Source organism: Anastrepha obliqua, chromosome 2 (genome assembly GCF_027943255.1).
Source record: "Anastrepha obliqua isolate idAnaObli1 chromosome 2, idAnaObli1_1.0, whole genome shotgun sequence".
Taxonomy (NCBI): Eukaryota; Metazoa; Arthropoda; class Insecta; order Diptera; family Tephritidae; genus Anastrepha; species Anastrepha obliqua.
The window spans coordinates 17638325-17656591 of record NC_072893.1 but is presented as its reverse complement, the minus strand read 5'-3'; the positions used below and the strand labels follow the sequence as shown (position 1 = coordinate 17656591).

At 35.2% G+C, this 18267-nt stretch overlaps 1 protein-coding gene across 1 annotated transcript in view; it reads right to left on the bottom strand.

The window, feature by feature from the left end:
* Positions 1-15459: 15459 nt before the first annotated feature.
* LOC129237131 (protein yellow) overlaps positions 15460-18267 on the bottom strand; it is a 30892-nt gene continuing 28084 nt past the window's right edge. The window contains exon 2 of the mRNA XM_054871608.1: positions 15460-16871. Within this exon, the coding sequence (XP_054727583.1) occupies positions 15460-16871 (1412 nt within the window). The remainder of the gene's footprint in view (positions 16872-18267) is intronic.

The following is an 18267-nucleotide window of genomic DNA, read 5'->3' as shown; positions in this document are numbered from 1 at the left end:
TCAATGCTTGTAACTATTTATCGACATTCACTGCCGATTTCTGCGCCTACATTCCTGTATTTTCAACTATATTTAAAAAAATATTTTATTCCACTTGAAAACAATTATATTAATAATAATAATTCACGAAACTTATTTAGTTCACTGACTTGATCGCTGACCCACCGATAACCTTGAAACATTTAAATAGAAATCATCTTTAGCCTCTCCGAAAAGAAGAAAAAAATGTAAATTGTTTACAACACCAATTATCGGTATACTCATAAAAATATAGATTATATGAATGTAGGCACATGGGAGCATCATTTTTGCACCCCATTGGTTCTCAGCTAAAATAAGTTTTAGTTAAATTATTGCAGTACGATTAGCCATCCAGCTGCTTAAATCGATTTGCGCAAGCTTCTAAAATGCACTTAATTACTCGCTGAATGGCGGCAGTTATCGGTGGTGTTGGAAAAATTTACTTTGCTGGCAACTTCAAACGCGCATCTCAATTTTTTTTGTGTTTCTCTTGCAACTTCATTCAAGCATCGCAACTTCGCCTTGCCACTGCCTCTGAACACCCGCTGCTGTTTGATTATCGCCTGCTGCTGCTCGTTCAACTTTTTCTTGCTACGTTTTATTAACTGTAGCTCTTTTGTATTGGGGCCAGTACACCACTGTGGCCACTGGTAATTCGGCGCTTGCCTTATGGGAAGTAAAATATTTGGCGGCTATCGCAGTGGGGAACTCCAACGCGCCGAATGGGCCCATTAACAACAATTTGTGAAAATAGACGGCTTGTAGTTGCTAAAATACTGTGGCGATGGGCACTTGCCAGCCGATTGTATAAACAGACGTGCATCTGTGTGTGTAATGGAGAATTGGGTGATAATTTCTGGTTAGGCTGTAAGTTTAAATCGCACTTGCTGACAGCCTGCGTGCAAAATCTGAAAACAAACTGGGATCTTAGACTTATTAACATAACGAAAATTCCGGGATTAGCTGATGTGAATTTCGGGATAGTTTTATTTATTTTAATAATTTTATTTTTTATAACAATTAAATTTTTTTTTTTATCAAGTAAAGATGTAGGAAAAATTTGAGGTAAAATCCAGTTGAAAGAATTTTGGCATTAGTCAAAATCAAGCATCTCTTTTGACAGTACAGTGTGAAAAATGGCCAATTCGAGAGCATTCACTTACCGATGGCTGTTTGCTCTCGACTGATTGAATGTGCAATAAATTCAGATCACAGTTTGAAGGCCTTACTTTACATATTTTGCTAATTTCAAACACATAAAATTTTTAAATCTAGTGAGCCATAAATAAATAAAATAAATAAATAATTGGAGCGTACACTTGGAGGGACTTACAGTTTTAAGCCCACTCCGAATGGCAAATGGTTTTATGAGGAGCTTTTTGATGGCAGAAATACACTCAGAGGTTTGCCATTCCCTACCGAGTGGCGACTGCTATTAGAAAAAACTTTTTCTATTATTTTGCTGATTAATGACAAACCCATTCAGCTACGGCGGCCGCCAATGAGCCATAGAGCTCTGATAATTTACTTTTATTGGCCCAAAAATAAGCTAAAAAATTAAGCCAATATTTTTCCATCTGCCCGATGTGCCCGATGTGCCTAAGCCTCAAGTTAAGTAAATGACATTTGAGAAATGTACAGGGTGATGCAGAATTAATCCTACATTTTGTTTTTGTTTTGAGTGATTCTGTTTGTATACTGTCCGAAAATGTATATTTTTAAAAGATCTTTACTCGTCTTTCTTTCGTTGATTAACACAATCTTTAATGACGAGTTCCTCGACTATATTCGAAAAATTTCATTTTCTCTCGAAGATTACACGCAATCAAACAGTAAATGGGTTAAAAGTCATAATGGTGCAAAATTAATCATTTAATTTTTTGTTATATAACTTTTTTACTAAATAAAAAAATTATTTTGACTCTTTATTTCGATCTTAACGCCCTTCAGTACTTTTATGTTTGTAAATATATTGCATACTGATATATGGACGCTATTTACAAAGATTATAAATCTTTATATGGGGTGATTAATTTTGCGCCACCTTGTAAATATTAGTTCAAAAACTAGTTCCTGTTCTTGAAATTGGTTGTTTGTGTTATTTTGTATTAAATAAATTAAATTCAAAATCTTTGTAAGACATTTATTTATAGTATAAACCATAAAATTGTATGTTAAAAACACTTTTAGGAAGGTAAAACAACTTACATACATATAATATAAACGAGCAAGTTAGCTTTGCCAACATCCTAAAAAAAAATGGCAAAATTATCTTAGCAGGTTCTACGTAAGCGAGCAAAAATATGAGAGACGAAGCTTTCTCACGACAGTCGGTTCTACGTAACCGGGTTGGATTTATATCCGGCCAAGGACTGTCACTTCAGAATCATTCCCCGCATAGGTATGGAGAATGTTTATGCTGCTACAACTACAACGTGAGAGATGAAGCGGACAAATTGAGCAACAGTTAAATGAGCCGCGTCTTCTACACATTCACAAGATTTAATCTCCTTTAACGATGTTGAGTCGAATACAACGAAGCTCAAAACCCGAAAATCATCAGATCCTGATCGTATAGCCAATGAAAACTTTTCAACAACAGGAATACTCTAGATAATTACAGAAGCTTCCCGCGTTCTAGCGCAACTTATTTCTGGCCCATTTGACTTTCGAACTTTGATCTATTCATTTTAAACCACATATTTTTTTCTTTTTCCGCAAAAACTACAAAAAGATCATATCCAATGAGGGGTTAAAAGGTAAAAATGTTTCACAAAAATGTTCTTCGTGAAAAAAAAAGAAAAATATAAATAATAAACAATAATAAATAAATAATTTTTATTTAAATTAAATTTTTTGAACTAAAATACTTGATATTTATATGGAATTTTAAATTTGAATAAATTAAAAGCAAAAAATTAATTTAAAATTTTAAATTTAAGTAAATTAAAAACAAAAATTTAATTTAAAATTTAAATTAAACAACAGTTTTTTTAATTAATGTTTCTTTTTTTATTTAACAAAAAAAAAGTTCAATTTTTTTTAGGAAAATGCTTTTAAGGCATAATTTCCATTCCCGATTTACCATAAAAGTGTGTAAAATGACGAGCGTGGCCATTAAGGCGTCATCTTTAACTTAGCAGTAGGATACTATCTTCAAAAAGTTGTTGGAATATATTTTCTTGAACGAAAATACTTGACATGAAAGTAAAATCAAAAGAAATTTCAAATAAATAAATAAATAAAGATAAAATTAATACATTTTTTAAACAATAAATAATTTTTTTATAAATACATTTTTTTTAAATAAATTTTTGAAGTGAAACTTCTTAGAAGTCGATGGACGAGCAAGAATGAAGAGTTAAATTTCAAGGCCATGCAACGTTGTGGGCATTTTCGTTCCGCGAGAGAGCGAGAGCAAAACCTTGTGTATATCGTAGATACCCTTTAGGCTATTTTTCCTAAGTTTTTCCTTGTGGTTGCTAATTTCTAGTGAGAAATAACACTGCCTACTTTTTGGCGCTTGTTTGTTGGTGCAAACTTGTAGGAAATATAGTTTTGGTGCCTACTTTTGGGCGTTATATCTCCTTGATGCCTACTGTTTGGGGCGTTTTTTGGTCCCAATTTTTGTGGCGTTTTCTTTTTTGGTACCTACTTTTTCGCGCTTATTTCCATTTCCTGGCTAGTGCTTGTGCGTACTATAAAGTGCTATCCATTTCGGCGTCGGATTTATTGGTATTGCCTTGCGGTAATTTGTGCCGTTCTGCGGTCCTGGAATCGCTGCGTTTGTGCGGGTGATGAACGCTCGGAGTAGTGCGCGTTGTTGCCACGGTTTGTGTCCGGGGTTTACCTACACCGGTCGACCCTTCTCCGTTTTTTGTAAATTTTGTCCATTTGTATTCTCTGCAAATGTTGTGAATTTATTTCATTCTCTCTCGGGTCTCTTTCTTTCGTTACCTGCCTTGAAAGTTTCACTTCTGTTATGTATAAAAAATATTTTTCCCTTATTTATTTAAAAATTTAAAAATTTGTTTTATTTTTTAAATATTTAGAAAACTTTTTTTTTCAAAATTGGTTCTATTAAATTTTTTTTCATATATTTTAATTTAAGGAAAATGCTTTTAATTAAAATTTTTTTTGTTTAAATAATTTTTTTATTTTTGGTTTTATTTTTGTTTAATAAATTTTTTTTAACTGTTTTTTATAATAAACTTTGCTTTGAAAAAAAATGTTCAGCAAAAACGCTTATAATTTAGTTTTTTTATATTATTTAAAATTATTTTCCTTATTTGAAAAGGTTTGTTTTTTAATAATAATATTTTTTTTATTTTTTTTCGCAAAAAATGCCTTCCATTTAAATGACCCTGCATGCTATTTTCTACGTGTGTCTATTGAGGAAAATAAGAAAAAAAATCTGGCAAATTACAAAATTAAAAAAAGTTGTTTCCAAAAAATATGTTAAATTTTGATCAAAATTTATATATTTCTCCAAAAAAATTTTTTTTAGATACCTTAAAAAATTATAAAAATAAGAAAACATGTGTCAGACTAATAAAATTTGGAACTCAATCGGTGTAGAAAAGCATGCAGCTATTTTTGAGAAAATAAGGAAATGAAATTTGAGAAAAAAATGGAAAATTGATTTGAGGTTCTTCTAAAATATTACAAAAAATAAAAAAAATGTCCCAAATATTAGTTTTTCCCAAAAATGTTAAGCAAAAACTAAAAATTTCTTCAAAAAGCAAATTTTTAAAAGCATGTTTTACCGTAAAAAATAAGAAAGCAATTCCAAAATTTTGAGAATAATTCAGCTTTTAATAATTACAAAACCAAAACTAAAAAGATTTTCCCCAAACAAAGTTTTTCCGAAAAATGTTCAACAAAAATTAAATTTTTTTACTAAAAAAAGAAGTAGAAAGTATGTTTAACCCTAAAAAATTATAAAAAATCAGAAAATCTATATGAAACTGATAAAATTTTGAGCTTAATCGGTGTTCAAAAGCATTCAGCTGTTAATGAAAAAATAAGGAAATGATATTTGATTAAAAAAATTACAAAACCAATAAAAACAATGTTTCTCAAAAATTTTTTTCCCTCAAATTTTGAGCAAAAACTAATTTTTTCTAAAAGAAATTTTTTTAAGTATGTTTAAACCTAAAAATTTATAAATTTGTAAAAAGGAACCACTTTAAATAGCTCCATACCAAAATTTTCAACATTTATGAAATCTCAAAATTTACAAAAATATTTTAAATTACAAAAATTTGTATTTTTATAAATGAATTTATTTAAAATAAAAAAAATTTTTTAAATCAAAAAATTTAATTTACACAATTTTATTTTAAACTAAGAAGAAAAAAAATATTTTAATTAAAAAATTGAATTTACAAAAATTTGTGCATTTTTTAATGAGTTTATTTTAAATTAAAAAAAAAATACCAGTCTAACGGTTAGACGCGATAGAAGTGAAACCTTCCGTAAAACAAATTGAGAGAGAATGAGACGAAAGCAGCATTAGGAGCGGGATAATTATAGGTTCATTATAATATTGCTATAAAGTTCATATATTATTTTCTTCATTTTATTATTATTCATCCTCAATGTTTTCAATTTCAACAAATGATACGAGTGGCTTATGATAGCTAAAATATGATACAAATGCTTTGGTTTCGATGTTGTCAACATATCTTTGAAATACCGCGTCAATTGTTGTTTTTGATCGTGTTGTCGATTCAGTGCGATCGTTACATATTTTTAAATTGAATGTTGTATTGAGAAAGTCAATGTGTGTTCAATGCAAAATTTACGTTACAATCGCCACTTAAAATCATTGGAACTTTATCATAATCTTTTCTAAGTATCCGCGATACTTCTGGTGTATACTTTATTAAATTTTCGTGAATGAATTCCGTGATGCTATTTATTGATTTTTTTTTTCTGTCGATATTCACGACACTTTTCTGCATTATTTTTCGGCATAATTGCGGTAAATATTTAAAAATGAAAATATTTACGAATATAAAAATACGGACGCAATACAGCACACGCGGTTGCTATTATGAGCGTCGTAACGCGTATAATACACAGACGTACTAACATACACGCAAACATTCGTAGGACGCTTGGTTTGAATTTTTTATACATATGTATGTATGCTATACTATGGCCTAGCCTATGTACGTACATACATATTTGTATTCTGAACTTACAGCAAAACAATGCTTATTAATATACACATATGCATCTACATACAACCGCACAACAGGCCACTCACTTTATTCCTATAAATGTGTATGTCGTCCAAAGCTAAAATTCTATGCCTAGCGACTACAAGAACATAATACATTAATAGGCGCAGGCGTAGCGGCCATCATCCTAGTTGCCATAGCGCTGAACAGTCGCGGCGGCGCCGAACAGTTTCAACTATTGTACTGTGCAACAAAAACTCATCATCAAAAAATTGATTTATAAATTCGAGCTCATAGTTCTAAGAGCAAGTATATTACTTTCATTCATAAAACGAGCCGCCCATATGCTAATTACTCGACAATTCGAAAATAGTCAATATTGGAATATTTCGCGTAGAATTATTTGCCAATATTCAATTTTTGTCAAGTCGAGTGCCCGCGGCTCCGTAAATATGTTTGCACCCATATATGTATGTAAATATATGTTTCTAAATGCTCGACAACCGCAGCTGCCTGTTCAAGGTTACTGTACATTAGGCCGGGTCGATTTGTGGGAAGGCAAAAAAATCGCCCATTGCTCTGTGAAAATCATATTCTAGGGATCAGAATAAGAAATTTTGCCGAAGGAATCATACCTCTAAAACGATTTCTGATGTCCCCCAATATGGGTCGAACTTTTTAGTTTCTTTTCTATAACTCACATTCATTCATTTACATATGTTCTGACTAAATAAATTTCTTAAGAGAAAAAATGGATAATATTATAAATAAATAAAAATAATGCCATTAGCTGATTTTTTCATGTAAAGGCCAAAAATGGTGATATTTTGAAATTGGGGGACATCAGAATTCGTTTTAGAGGTATGGTTCCTTCGGCAAAGTTTCTTATTTTGATCCCTAGAATACGATTTTCATAGAGCAATGAGCAATTTTTAAATCGACCCGCCCTACTGTACGTTCAATGCTGTGCCTATGAATGTGCGCTGTGCCTATGAATGCGCGCTGGATTTCTTGAGAAATTTTACCGTATGTTTTGCTGTGGCGAGGCACATATGTACATACACACAGCATATATACATATATCCGCATATATACATACATATATAAATTCACAAATTTAAATTTGCTTATGCCATCCTTCTGTGTGCCTGGTAATGAAGCATTTTCTATACATACATATATATACGTATATCTTTTTTCTTCTTCTTTTTGGTGTCGTTTCATCGAGTCTCAATCAAAAACTATTTCAATTAAAAAAATTATTTAAATTTTTTTTTTTTATTTTTTTTAACTAAAAAGTGTTTTTTTAATTTTCCCGTTTACTTCTCCTTATATTCAAGTCCGCAAATAAACCAATTTTCATGAAATCCGACAACAGTGTCCAAAATACTTGGATGACTTGACATGAATTCGTTCTCATGATTTTAAAAACAAGTTCGCTGCATAAGTCTTTCGTGCGCTGCCTAACCAGCCATCCAAAGGCCGCAATATATCAACACTTGCCATCTATTTTGTTGTCACTGCTGGCAGTTGAAATCTTAATACAGCAGGCATTTCGAAACAACATACTGCAAATTGGCCACTTTACAGCCATAAACAAACCAAAAAAAAAGATTCGAAAAATCAACAACACATCAACGATTAGCAACTAGCGACAGGATAACAATTTGTAAGGGCAGCACACTTGTACAGCTTCCGCTCGTGCGTTAATTTGGCAAGCAGCTAATTTAGAATGCGCTAGGTAGCACTTGGATTTATGGCATGCAAATCGGATGAATGTGCGAAAGGGTCAATAGCCAGTGCGGGATGCAAAACCCATTAAAAACCTAAGAAAAAAAATAAAAATAAAAATAAACAAAAAAATATATAAAATTGTTAAAAACCACTAATGATGGGCTTAGCTCCGCATCAGATTAGAATGTGCCACTTTTTCGCTATAAACTCATCGCTCTTAATGCCACACCGCGTATACGTATAGCGTAGCCTTCCGCTGCGCAAGCGAAAATTTCTATAATTTACTCACGCAGTTTGCAAGACAAAAGGCGGCGGCACTGAATTCGTTTGCTGGTTATAGTTAATTTAGGAGCAGAGCTGCATGCAAATCATGAGGGCTACTTTCCAACCACAAATTAGCCACTGCGCCTTGTCTACTACGTGTCGCTCGTTGCAATACAAATAAATTCGCTGAATATTTACTTTAAGCGACTGGCAAACAACAACAAAAGCAAACTTTGTTAATTTCCCAGAGCTAAAATGTGTTCCAATAAATTTTAACCAGCCACTGACCACCAGCAGCAGCTCAAACGATGCACAGACAGCCAGACATAGAGACCGATACTCGGCCCAAAAATTTGTTGCGGTCAATCTTGTTGATTTGTAGGTTTTGTTGGTGATTTTATTTTTGGTTATTTTTATTTAATTTTTTTTTTATTTTTTTACGTTTTTTTGTTTTTGTTTTTACTCAAATTATAGCGATTGTTGTTGCAGCTACTGTTGACCGCGCCAACTGTTGCCTGTTATTTGGTTACCTGCTGGCCAACGAAGTGTTGCCTCCGCCACTTGTGGCGTTAAATTTTGCATCTTCTTGATTAGGTGTTATGTTGCGGTTGAGGCAGTGGCAGTGGCAGTGGCAATGGTAGTTGTGGCAGTGCCAGTGGAAGTGGGCAGTGACGGCCAATATGCCAGCAATCTGCGTTCGAACCCTGCTTGTTTGCCCTCTCTGTTTACTTTGCTATTGTTTTTAACAGTTCATTCAAAATTTTCGCTTGCGCCAGTTAAACAAACAACTTAAGCATAATCAGTATTCATATGGAGCAAAACTTTCGCCTTTGTTTGTCTTATGAAAGTCGACAACACGGACACGCCCACTGGTGTACGAAAAAGCGTGTAAATTTTTTCGCCTGCTACTTTGATATAAATCATAAATGAGTGTGGCACGTATTGATTGAAAAAATAAGCAAATGTATTTATGTGTATTCGCTGTTGTTTTTGTAGTCCGTACTTTTATCGCCAGCATCGCAGCAAAATGCAACAGATCGTTAACTTGCAATTTTCGACAAATATCTCGGCAAAGCCTCTGCGCAGGCGCACTGCTTGGCATGTCTACATCTGCAAGTACAGGGCAAGGACTTCATTTCTCTGTTTTGGTGTTGTAGGTGATGCTGGTTAATTTGAGAGATAGTAGCCTGATGTTATCACCAACACTACAATGCTGATAATGGCTAATTTACACATAATTTAGTGTGAATTTTGACGGCCGTGATGCGGTGATAAATCGCAAGTGAGAGTAAATTTTTTGAATGAAATTAGGTTAAATATGAAATTTAATAAGGCAGCGAAGATGCATGCGTGTGTGTGTGTGCGCGTGAGCTCTGCTCTAATTGCACTTGCAATTAAAAATAAAAGAAAGTATGGCAGATACATACTACTGCTTAAATAAAGTGGCGCAAAATTAATCACCCTACAGGAAGATTTATAATTTTTGCAAATAACGTCGCACGTCAAACACAGAAAAGCAATGGAACGCGTAAGCATAAATGAAGATTAAGATTAATAAGAAAAGATTACCGTCACTTAAAATATTTTTTTTTAAATTTTTTTTATTGTTTTTAATTCTTGTTTACTTGTATTTTTGTTATTTTAATTTTTTTAAATTTTTGTTATTTATTTATTTTTTTATTTATTTATACTTTTTTATTTTTTTTTTACTTTTTAAGTTTTTTTTTATGTTTTTATATATATTTTTTTAATTTGTTCTATATTTTTTTCATTTCTTTTTTATTTTTTATTTTCAACTTTAACTTTTATTTTTAATTTTTTTTTTAATTTTGTTTGAATTTTTATATTTTAATTTTTTTTTTTAATATTTTTAATTTTTTTATATATATTCTTATAATTTTTTTAACGTATTTTTAATTTTTTTTAATTAAAAAAAAATGTTTATCTTTTTTTACTTATATTTTTTATTATATTAATTTTCATTAAACATTTTTTTTTTAATTTTTTTATATAAATATTTTTTTTAATTTTTAAAATTATTTTTCTAATTTTTTTATTTTTTTCTTTATTTTATTTCTATTTTTTTTTTATTTAATGCTTTATTTTTTTTTTATATATTTTTTTTCTGTTTTATTAAAAAAGTTATTCAAACCCAAAATTGTATGATTAATTTTGCATCATAAAACCTCCTTACTTTCTTTATTTTTTTTTTACTTAGTTTTTTTATTATTTTAATTTATGCTTACAATTTTTTTTTAATTTTTTAATTGTTATAAATTTTTTTTAAATCAAATTTTTTTTTAATATTTTAATTTTTTTTTTTTATTTTAAACATTTTTTTTAACTTTTTTCTAATTGTTTTATTATTGTTATTATTATGATTAATTTTGCACCGCAAAACCTCTTTAATTTTTTTTATTTTTTTTTTACTTATATTTTTTATTTTATTTTCATCTTTATTAAACAATAGTTTTTAAACTTTTTTATTCTTTCAAATTTTTTTTAGTGTTTTAAATTTTTTAATTTTTATCTTTAAATTTTTAAATATTTTTTTAAATTTTATTTATAATTGTTTTATTATTTTTATTTCTTCTTAATTTTTTAATTTTAATTTTTATTTAAATTTTGTTTTTCTTTCATTTTTTTGTTAATATATGTTATTTCTTTTTTAATTTCATTTTTAATTTTATTATTTCTTTTTAGTTTTTATATTAATTTTGTTTTTTTTACCAAAAACTTTATTCAAACCCAAGATTGTGTGATTAATTTTGCGCCACAAAACCTCTTTAATGTACAAACTCCAGTTAGAAGTAAATTTTGCGCCTCGGCCAGCATTGTTTAAAACTTCATATGTCAGCCTAAAAGCACGCAATGGAAACACAGCCAAAAAGAAACAATGGAAAGCCTTCACCACTAACTTGAAGTAAATTGCTTGCGCCCAGATGTATGCAATGAATTTGTTGTTCTGCATTACTTCGCCCTTCAAGCGGTTGCCAGATGAAGCGATTTAAAATTTTTCAGTAAAATAAATGGAGTAAAGACCAAGCCGAAGTGTATGTGTGTGTGTATGAACAAAACTGCCTCACTTTAGGAATAAAAGTGGCGCGAAATATGTTAAAGTAAAACGTACATATGTACAGTTTGTCTCATAAATCTTTTCATATAAAAATATTTGGCAAGTAAAAATGTTTGAAGTGGATTTCGAAAGAAAGCGAGTTTTTATTTATTTATTTTTATAACAAAATAAACTTTTTATATTTTTCCGTAATTAATGGAAAAAATGATAAATATTTATTTAAAATGATTTAGAAAAATAGCAATTAAATAAAAAAAATATTGCGCGTATACTTCTGTTAGGTGTTTGGGCGAGCTCTTCCGCCTATTTGTGGCAGGCGTCTTGATCTTGTTCCACAAATTGGGACCAACTATTTTAAACCGACTCCGAACGCCAGATATTTTTTATGAGGAGCTTTTTCATGCCATTGACCACGGATCGGAGACGCTTAAGCTAGCTTCTAAGGTTCACAAAGCCTCATCTCTCGAATTTTGTAGATGCGCTTGCATTATATGGGAGACTGGGTGTCCTTACATGGGACATTGCCCACGACTGTTTCTTTGTCGTGGAATTCATTTCTTTTGAACGGAATTTTTAATTTTGGGGAGAGCCCAAAGTCAGGATTGTGTGATGGAAGGCTGATGGAGCTTAATGACTTTATGCTTTGTCAAAAATTGTTACATGATATTCGATGCATGTTCGGGTGCGTTGTTTTTAGACAAACATTAGCTGCCAAGGAAATTTGTGTAGCTTCGCCGTTCTTTTTCAATGTAGGCCGCTAAAAGTGTCGGAAGCGAAGGTATACAAGAAAGTCAAAGACTTTTGAGGCTAGAAGGCATGGGAGGCCCTCAATGCTAAACGGACAGTATCTCTGCTAAGCTAAAATAAGCACAGTTTCTGCCGCGGCCGCCGTAGCCGAATGGGTTGGTGCGTGATTACCATTCGGAATTCACAGAGAGGTCGTTGGTTCGAATCTCGGTGAAAGCAAAATTAATAAAAACATTTTTCTAATAGCGGTCGCCCCTCGGCAGGCAATGGCAAACCTCCGAGTGTATTTCTGCCATGAAAAAGCTCCTCATAAAAATATTTGCCGTTCGGAGTCGGCTTGAAACTGTAGGTCCCTCCATTTGTGGAACAACATCAAGACGCACACCACAAATAGGAGGAGGAGCTCGGCCAAACACCTAACAGAAGTGTACGCGCCAATTATTTATTTTTTTTATTTTATTTTTTTTCTGCACACTGATATCCATTACGATGGGGCACTGCCTAATATATAGAAGTTGTCTGAATGAGAAAGTGGAAAATACGATTTCGTACCTTCTGTGCCAATATCCAGCTCTATCCAGACGTAGGTTTACTATTCTAGGTAGACAATTTTTTAATGAATTGAAAGCTCTCAGTTCTGCAGAAATCAGGGATATTCTAAAATTTTTGGAAAGCACACGCTGGCTTTAGGAGAGATAGGGGCAAGTTCCACACGCGTCATCACAATGGGCTAAGAGTCTTAGTGCGTCTCACAGAACAATCGCTTCAATCCAACCTAGATATTCCCTGCCTCAGGCTGGGAAAGCCAAATTCTTCCAGTAAATGTTCCGCCTTGTGGACAACTTTCAGAATATGTATCTGCAACAGGAGTATTTTTGATATCATTCGGATCCACTTGATCTCGTTGAAAGATGTGCAGTCTTGTCTTAGCCGATGCAATATATTTGCATAAGATATGCTCTGTGGTCTCATTATCCTTCAGACAGAGTCTCACTCTGTTTCATTCTCATTGCCAATGTGAAGGTGTATGTTAGTCTTTAAGTTTATTTTGCTCTGGTTTAAAGCAAACCATGGGCGTGCATGGTTGTGGATCACGCAACAACAACGGCAGCAGGGTAATTTATGTGTGCGAGATATTTCAGCTTGTCATTCGTGGCTCAATCTTCCCCCACAAGGAAATCCATAAATACATGCACCTGGATTTCACCCAGTGGGACTACTTATAACCGAATAGACCATATTTGCGTGAGACAAGAGTAAAGAGGCTCGCTACTTGATGTCAGGAATAGACGGGAATCCGATATAGGCAATGACCACAAGCTAATTACCGGCGACGTCAAGATCAAGCTGAAATGCAGGAAGATAAAGGGCATTCAATGTACAACTGCTACGCTATTCTGCGGCCAGAAAAGAAATGGCAAGCCTTTCGGTAGAAGCTGCTCGCTAATCAGCAAAACAAAGATTGGGAAGCTACAAATGTTCCGCTCAGGCAAATCGCTCAAGAGGAAATCGGCACAGTAAAAGCCACCAATACCAAATCATGGATCTCTAATACTACTTGGGGTATCATTCAGCGCAGAAATGAACTCAAAAGGCAACTCCCTTCGGCCAGCCTACAGAGAGGTGGCGAAGCAAGTAAAAAAATCGGCTAGAAACGATAAGAAAAAGTTCACTGAAGATCGTGCTAGCGATGCCGAATGATCACCAGATGCCTAGATGGAAAGAACACTTTGAAGCAATTAGTAACAATGCTCTTAGCAGCGAGTCCTGGACAAAAGGCGTCATCGTGAAGCTGCCCAAGAATGGCGATTTGCGTGACTGCGGCAACTGGCGCCGAATAGCCCTGCACAACGCCACCTACAAAATTCTAGCCATAATCGTATAAGGCTAAGATAATATGGCTCATAACTGGCAGTGCTCCACAACGCCTCCGTTAGCGACCCATTCACCACCAACGGCGTAAGGCAAAGTTGTCCTCTGTTGCCCCTTCTCTTCGCCATCGTCCTAGATGACATTATTAGCCCATTGACTCTGCACAAAAGAGACACCGTAGGAAGTTTCACCAAACATCTTGAAGGCCTGGACTTCGCCGATGACATCTGACTTCTCTCTCACAAACTCAATGACATACAAGCGAAGGTGGACAGACTACCCACGCTGGCAAGCACTATCGGAGTGGAGGTCAACATCGCCAAGACCAAGGCTATGAGATTCAACCACAATAAAGCAAGACCTATAATGGTTGACGGTTGTCCGGTGGAATTTTTCAAAAGCTTCTGCTACCTGGGCTGATCACGTAGGCAATAAACAAGTCAATTCCAAGTAAGGGGGCATTCGGACGAATGCATACGGGATGAACGAGTTCGCAAACCTCCAGGCGCACTAAACTGCGAATAATCAGCTCATTTATGAAGTCAGTATTGTGGTACGAAAGTGAAACATGGCTGATCGCTAACACTAACACACAGAGACTACAATCTTTCGTCAACAAATGCCTCCGCATCATCTGTAGAATATTCTGGCCGAACACCCTCAGTTATGATGGGCTATGGAAATCATCGAATGAGGAGTCCATCCTATGGCAAATCAAACGCAGAAAGTGCCGAAGTATAAGTCAGCTTAGAAAATCACCAGATAGAATCACGAAAATTTACTGGACTGGAACCCGCAAGGGGAGCATAGGTCGCGGTCGGCCCAAGATCAATGACGTGGCGTGGCAAAGGTCGATGTTGCGCAAACTAGCAGATGCCAACATAGCATACGACGGCTGAAAAACAACAGCCCAAAACAGTATGGAAGAATCTTGTCGAGACTCTATGCTCCCGAGTGGAGTGAATAAGGAAATAAAACAATAAATTTAAAATGTTGTGGATTTTTTTTTTGTTTCTTTTGGTTTTGGTTAGCCAGTCGTCTCACAGCCTTCCTTTTTCCCTTTCTCCATCGGAGTGTCTTGCGTCTAACCCAACTCGAATCCAACCGCAGTTTCCCACATAAACGAATTTTCTCGATGACTTTCAATTAAAACACATTTTATTTTACGATAAATTCATTCCGAAAACATTTCGCAAAGAACATTTCTTAATAGGTAATACATTGGCTCTTCACACTACAAATTATTTAAACATTATTTATATGTATGTACATAGGTAGGGATGCGAAATTCATAAAATAAGTATTTACAAATTTATTCTTGTCTAGAATCAGTTAGGAAGCAACAGCCAGACTTTGTTACTAAAGTGCAGCGTTGCCTCGGGGTATTTGCACGGAGTTACAACAAAGTCACACAATCTATTCTAAAATTACTGATAGGTATACGAGTATGGGGAAATAAATTTCTTCCGGGTTGATGCTCTTTCAGTGGAATGCTTGGAAGTTGGCATATTCAGGTGTTAGATGATAAGTGCAAAAAGGTTGTCGGGGTTCCCACGTTCAGCGCTGCATCCACCAGCCGGACGTGCGAGTTGTCACATAGTTCTTCAAACCCTCCGCTTGTATCGGAAACAGATGTGGTCCACCAGCTTCATAGGTGAGACCATTGTTGAAGACGTACGCCTTGGCTGAGTCGGCGCGCTGCGTTGTGTAGCCAGTGCCCATCAATGGCGGTAGATAATTGCGGCTTGGCGGAGCGACACGTGGCACATCCGCTTGCACAACCGGCTTTGTAGGCAGTGGCGGCAAGTAGGGTTTGTTCAGACGCGTCTGCGGTTTCGGCACATTCACTGGATTCGGTGGACCGTACACTTTGTTACCACCACCAATACCCAAATGTGGACCATAAATATTATTCGTACTCGTGGGCGTGTCATAGAAACTGCTAACCGAGCCAACCGAATTCGATGGCCCATAGGCGTTGTTACGTATATCGCAGACGGTGTTCTCAATCAAAGTGCTCAGCGGCGCAGAGTAAATGCGGAAGTTGACGTCATTGTAGTCGAGATCGGAGAGCAAAAATACCGGCATACGATCGGAGAGTACCCACACATTTTTATTTTCATCGATCTTCACATCGGCCGGAAACACCAGACCGACATCATCCCGATCCACAATGCCATGAAATTGTGGTGTGTACGGCATCGATGAATGCCAACAGCCCACGGCATTTTGATCAATTAAATCGTACAGCTCAATGCCATCATCGCTCATAACACGCGCCGTCGTATGCGAGTTGGGGCCACGTTCATCTAGCGCCACAAAATCATGATAACTATCTTCGACACGACTCTCATCGCGTAAAATGCGCGTCGATACGGCGAAATGACGATGACTGGCCAGAGGGCTGAAGAACATAGTACGATAGCCATCGGAACGTATGGGTGAAAGTGCCATGCCAAAGATGCCCTCCTCACCCCATTGGAAGTTCAAGCCGGCAATATTGTAGTCGCCGCGCAAGGGATCCGGGAAGAAGTATGAGTGCGCCGAAAAACGCCACGATTTATTCTGTTCCCACGAATAAGCAATCAAACCATAGCCGAGTTCATCGGAAAAGTAAGCGAATGCATCGTCGCATGACTTGCCAATATCCACAGCGATGTTGGCAACAAAAGTGTTGGCATTGGTGTCATCGGCGCGCAACTCATAACGGCGTATACGTGTGTTGGTGGTCAAGTCGTAGACGTTCACCGCATACGGGCATGGATTGGTGGTGGTGTTGCCAATGCCAACAGTGCCGGTGTCAAGTACCCATAGGCGGCCACACTCGTCCGCCTTAATGCGATACGCGGTGGTGATGCTGTTTGCACAATCGCCAGCTGTGTTGCTACGCCAATCGGGATATGGAATGAGCTCCGGTGAGCCAGTTACACTATGGTCCATGTTGATGTAAGTCAAGGTAGCGGGAATACCTGGAAAGAGGTGGTAGAGTAGGATACTAAAATTAAACACGCATGATAAATGGTTTGTACGTGTGCTGAGTGTCGAATGTTGAATTGTCATTAGTGTTGAGTGATGATTGATGATTGACAGGTGAACAGTGACGAAATGACATGGAGTGAGTTCCTACTACCATAAGGAAAATGAGGTGTTTTTTTTTTTACTAAGCCGTATCATATTTAGCCTGTCAAAGCAAATATGTACATAATTTTATGTTTTTAATTGGCATCAGCATTTGGATGGTCCACAAAAAGTCGACGCATTGAATATTTATTACAATTTATATTTTTTTTTTAAAGCGAAATATCGTTTGTCCATTGAATTAATTGTTAATTTTTAGCAATTTGTATTTTTCCTCCTCATAAAATACTAACTGGTACTCGCTGCTTGGCTTGCATAAAAAATAACCAGTATGAATTTTGGAAGCGAAAGACCAACAATTTCTGTTTTAAGTTGAGATTTTTTTTCATTTCTTCCAGATATTTAAAAATTCTTCTGGCTAAATCGTTGCTTCATCTATGGATATACTACCATTACCTAATTTTTTCCAGAACTATGAAGTTTGTAATAAGTTTCTTCTCCTGAGTAAGAGTTTCTCCTTTAGAAAGTGGCTTCAACTAATGAGACTTCATGAAATAGAACATCGATTTTTCAGGCCGAATCGAAACCAAACCGCACAAACCGCAGGTATCTGGTAGGTAAGTAAGTAGGTTAGATGACAAGAGTACCTCGGGTATACTAGAAATAGCACTTGAGAGCCATTTTGATACCCTAATGTAAACCACTACCTGTGGAAAATTTCACAACTTAAAGAAAGAGAAACCATCTACAGATATCCAGTGCTGTTAATATAGTGAAGGATAGAAACGGAATCTATGCTTGAAAACTGCTTCAGGCTATCCCCGAAAAACACACTTAAAAAACCTCAGGCGGCTAGCCGCCAGACCCGGACACTTCTCAAGACAAGAGTCTTACAGTCTTTTCCTCTGTAGGATCCCCACAGCTTATTCAATGGTGGTTTTATGAAAGCTCAAGCTTCTGCGCATGCGGTCCGATCACTCAGTTACCGGTGACCACCGCTTTGAGTTTGGAAATTGAATGATGGGGTATCCCTAGCGCTTTAAGCGTACTACTTCTGCCGTACGGAGGCCAAAATGTTTTTGAGATAGTACACGATAAGATAGAGCTCTATCTGTATGGCGCTGTATTAATAAATAAGTTATGCAGTTTCCGTGTAACAACAGTCACGAGGACACCGATATCTGAGATTGGAGAATTAAAATCGCTCTGTCAACCCTTTCCTGACAAGCTCATTGGATATTTTATTTCTCTCTATGTTCCTATGCATTGGAATTCAGATAAGAGATG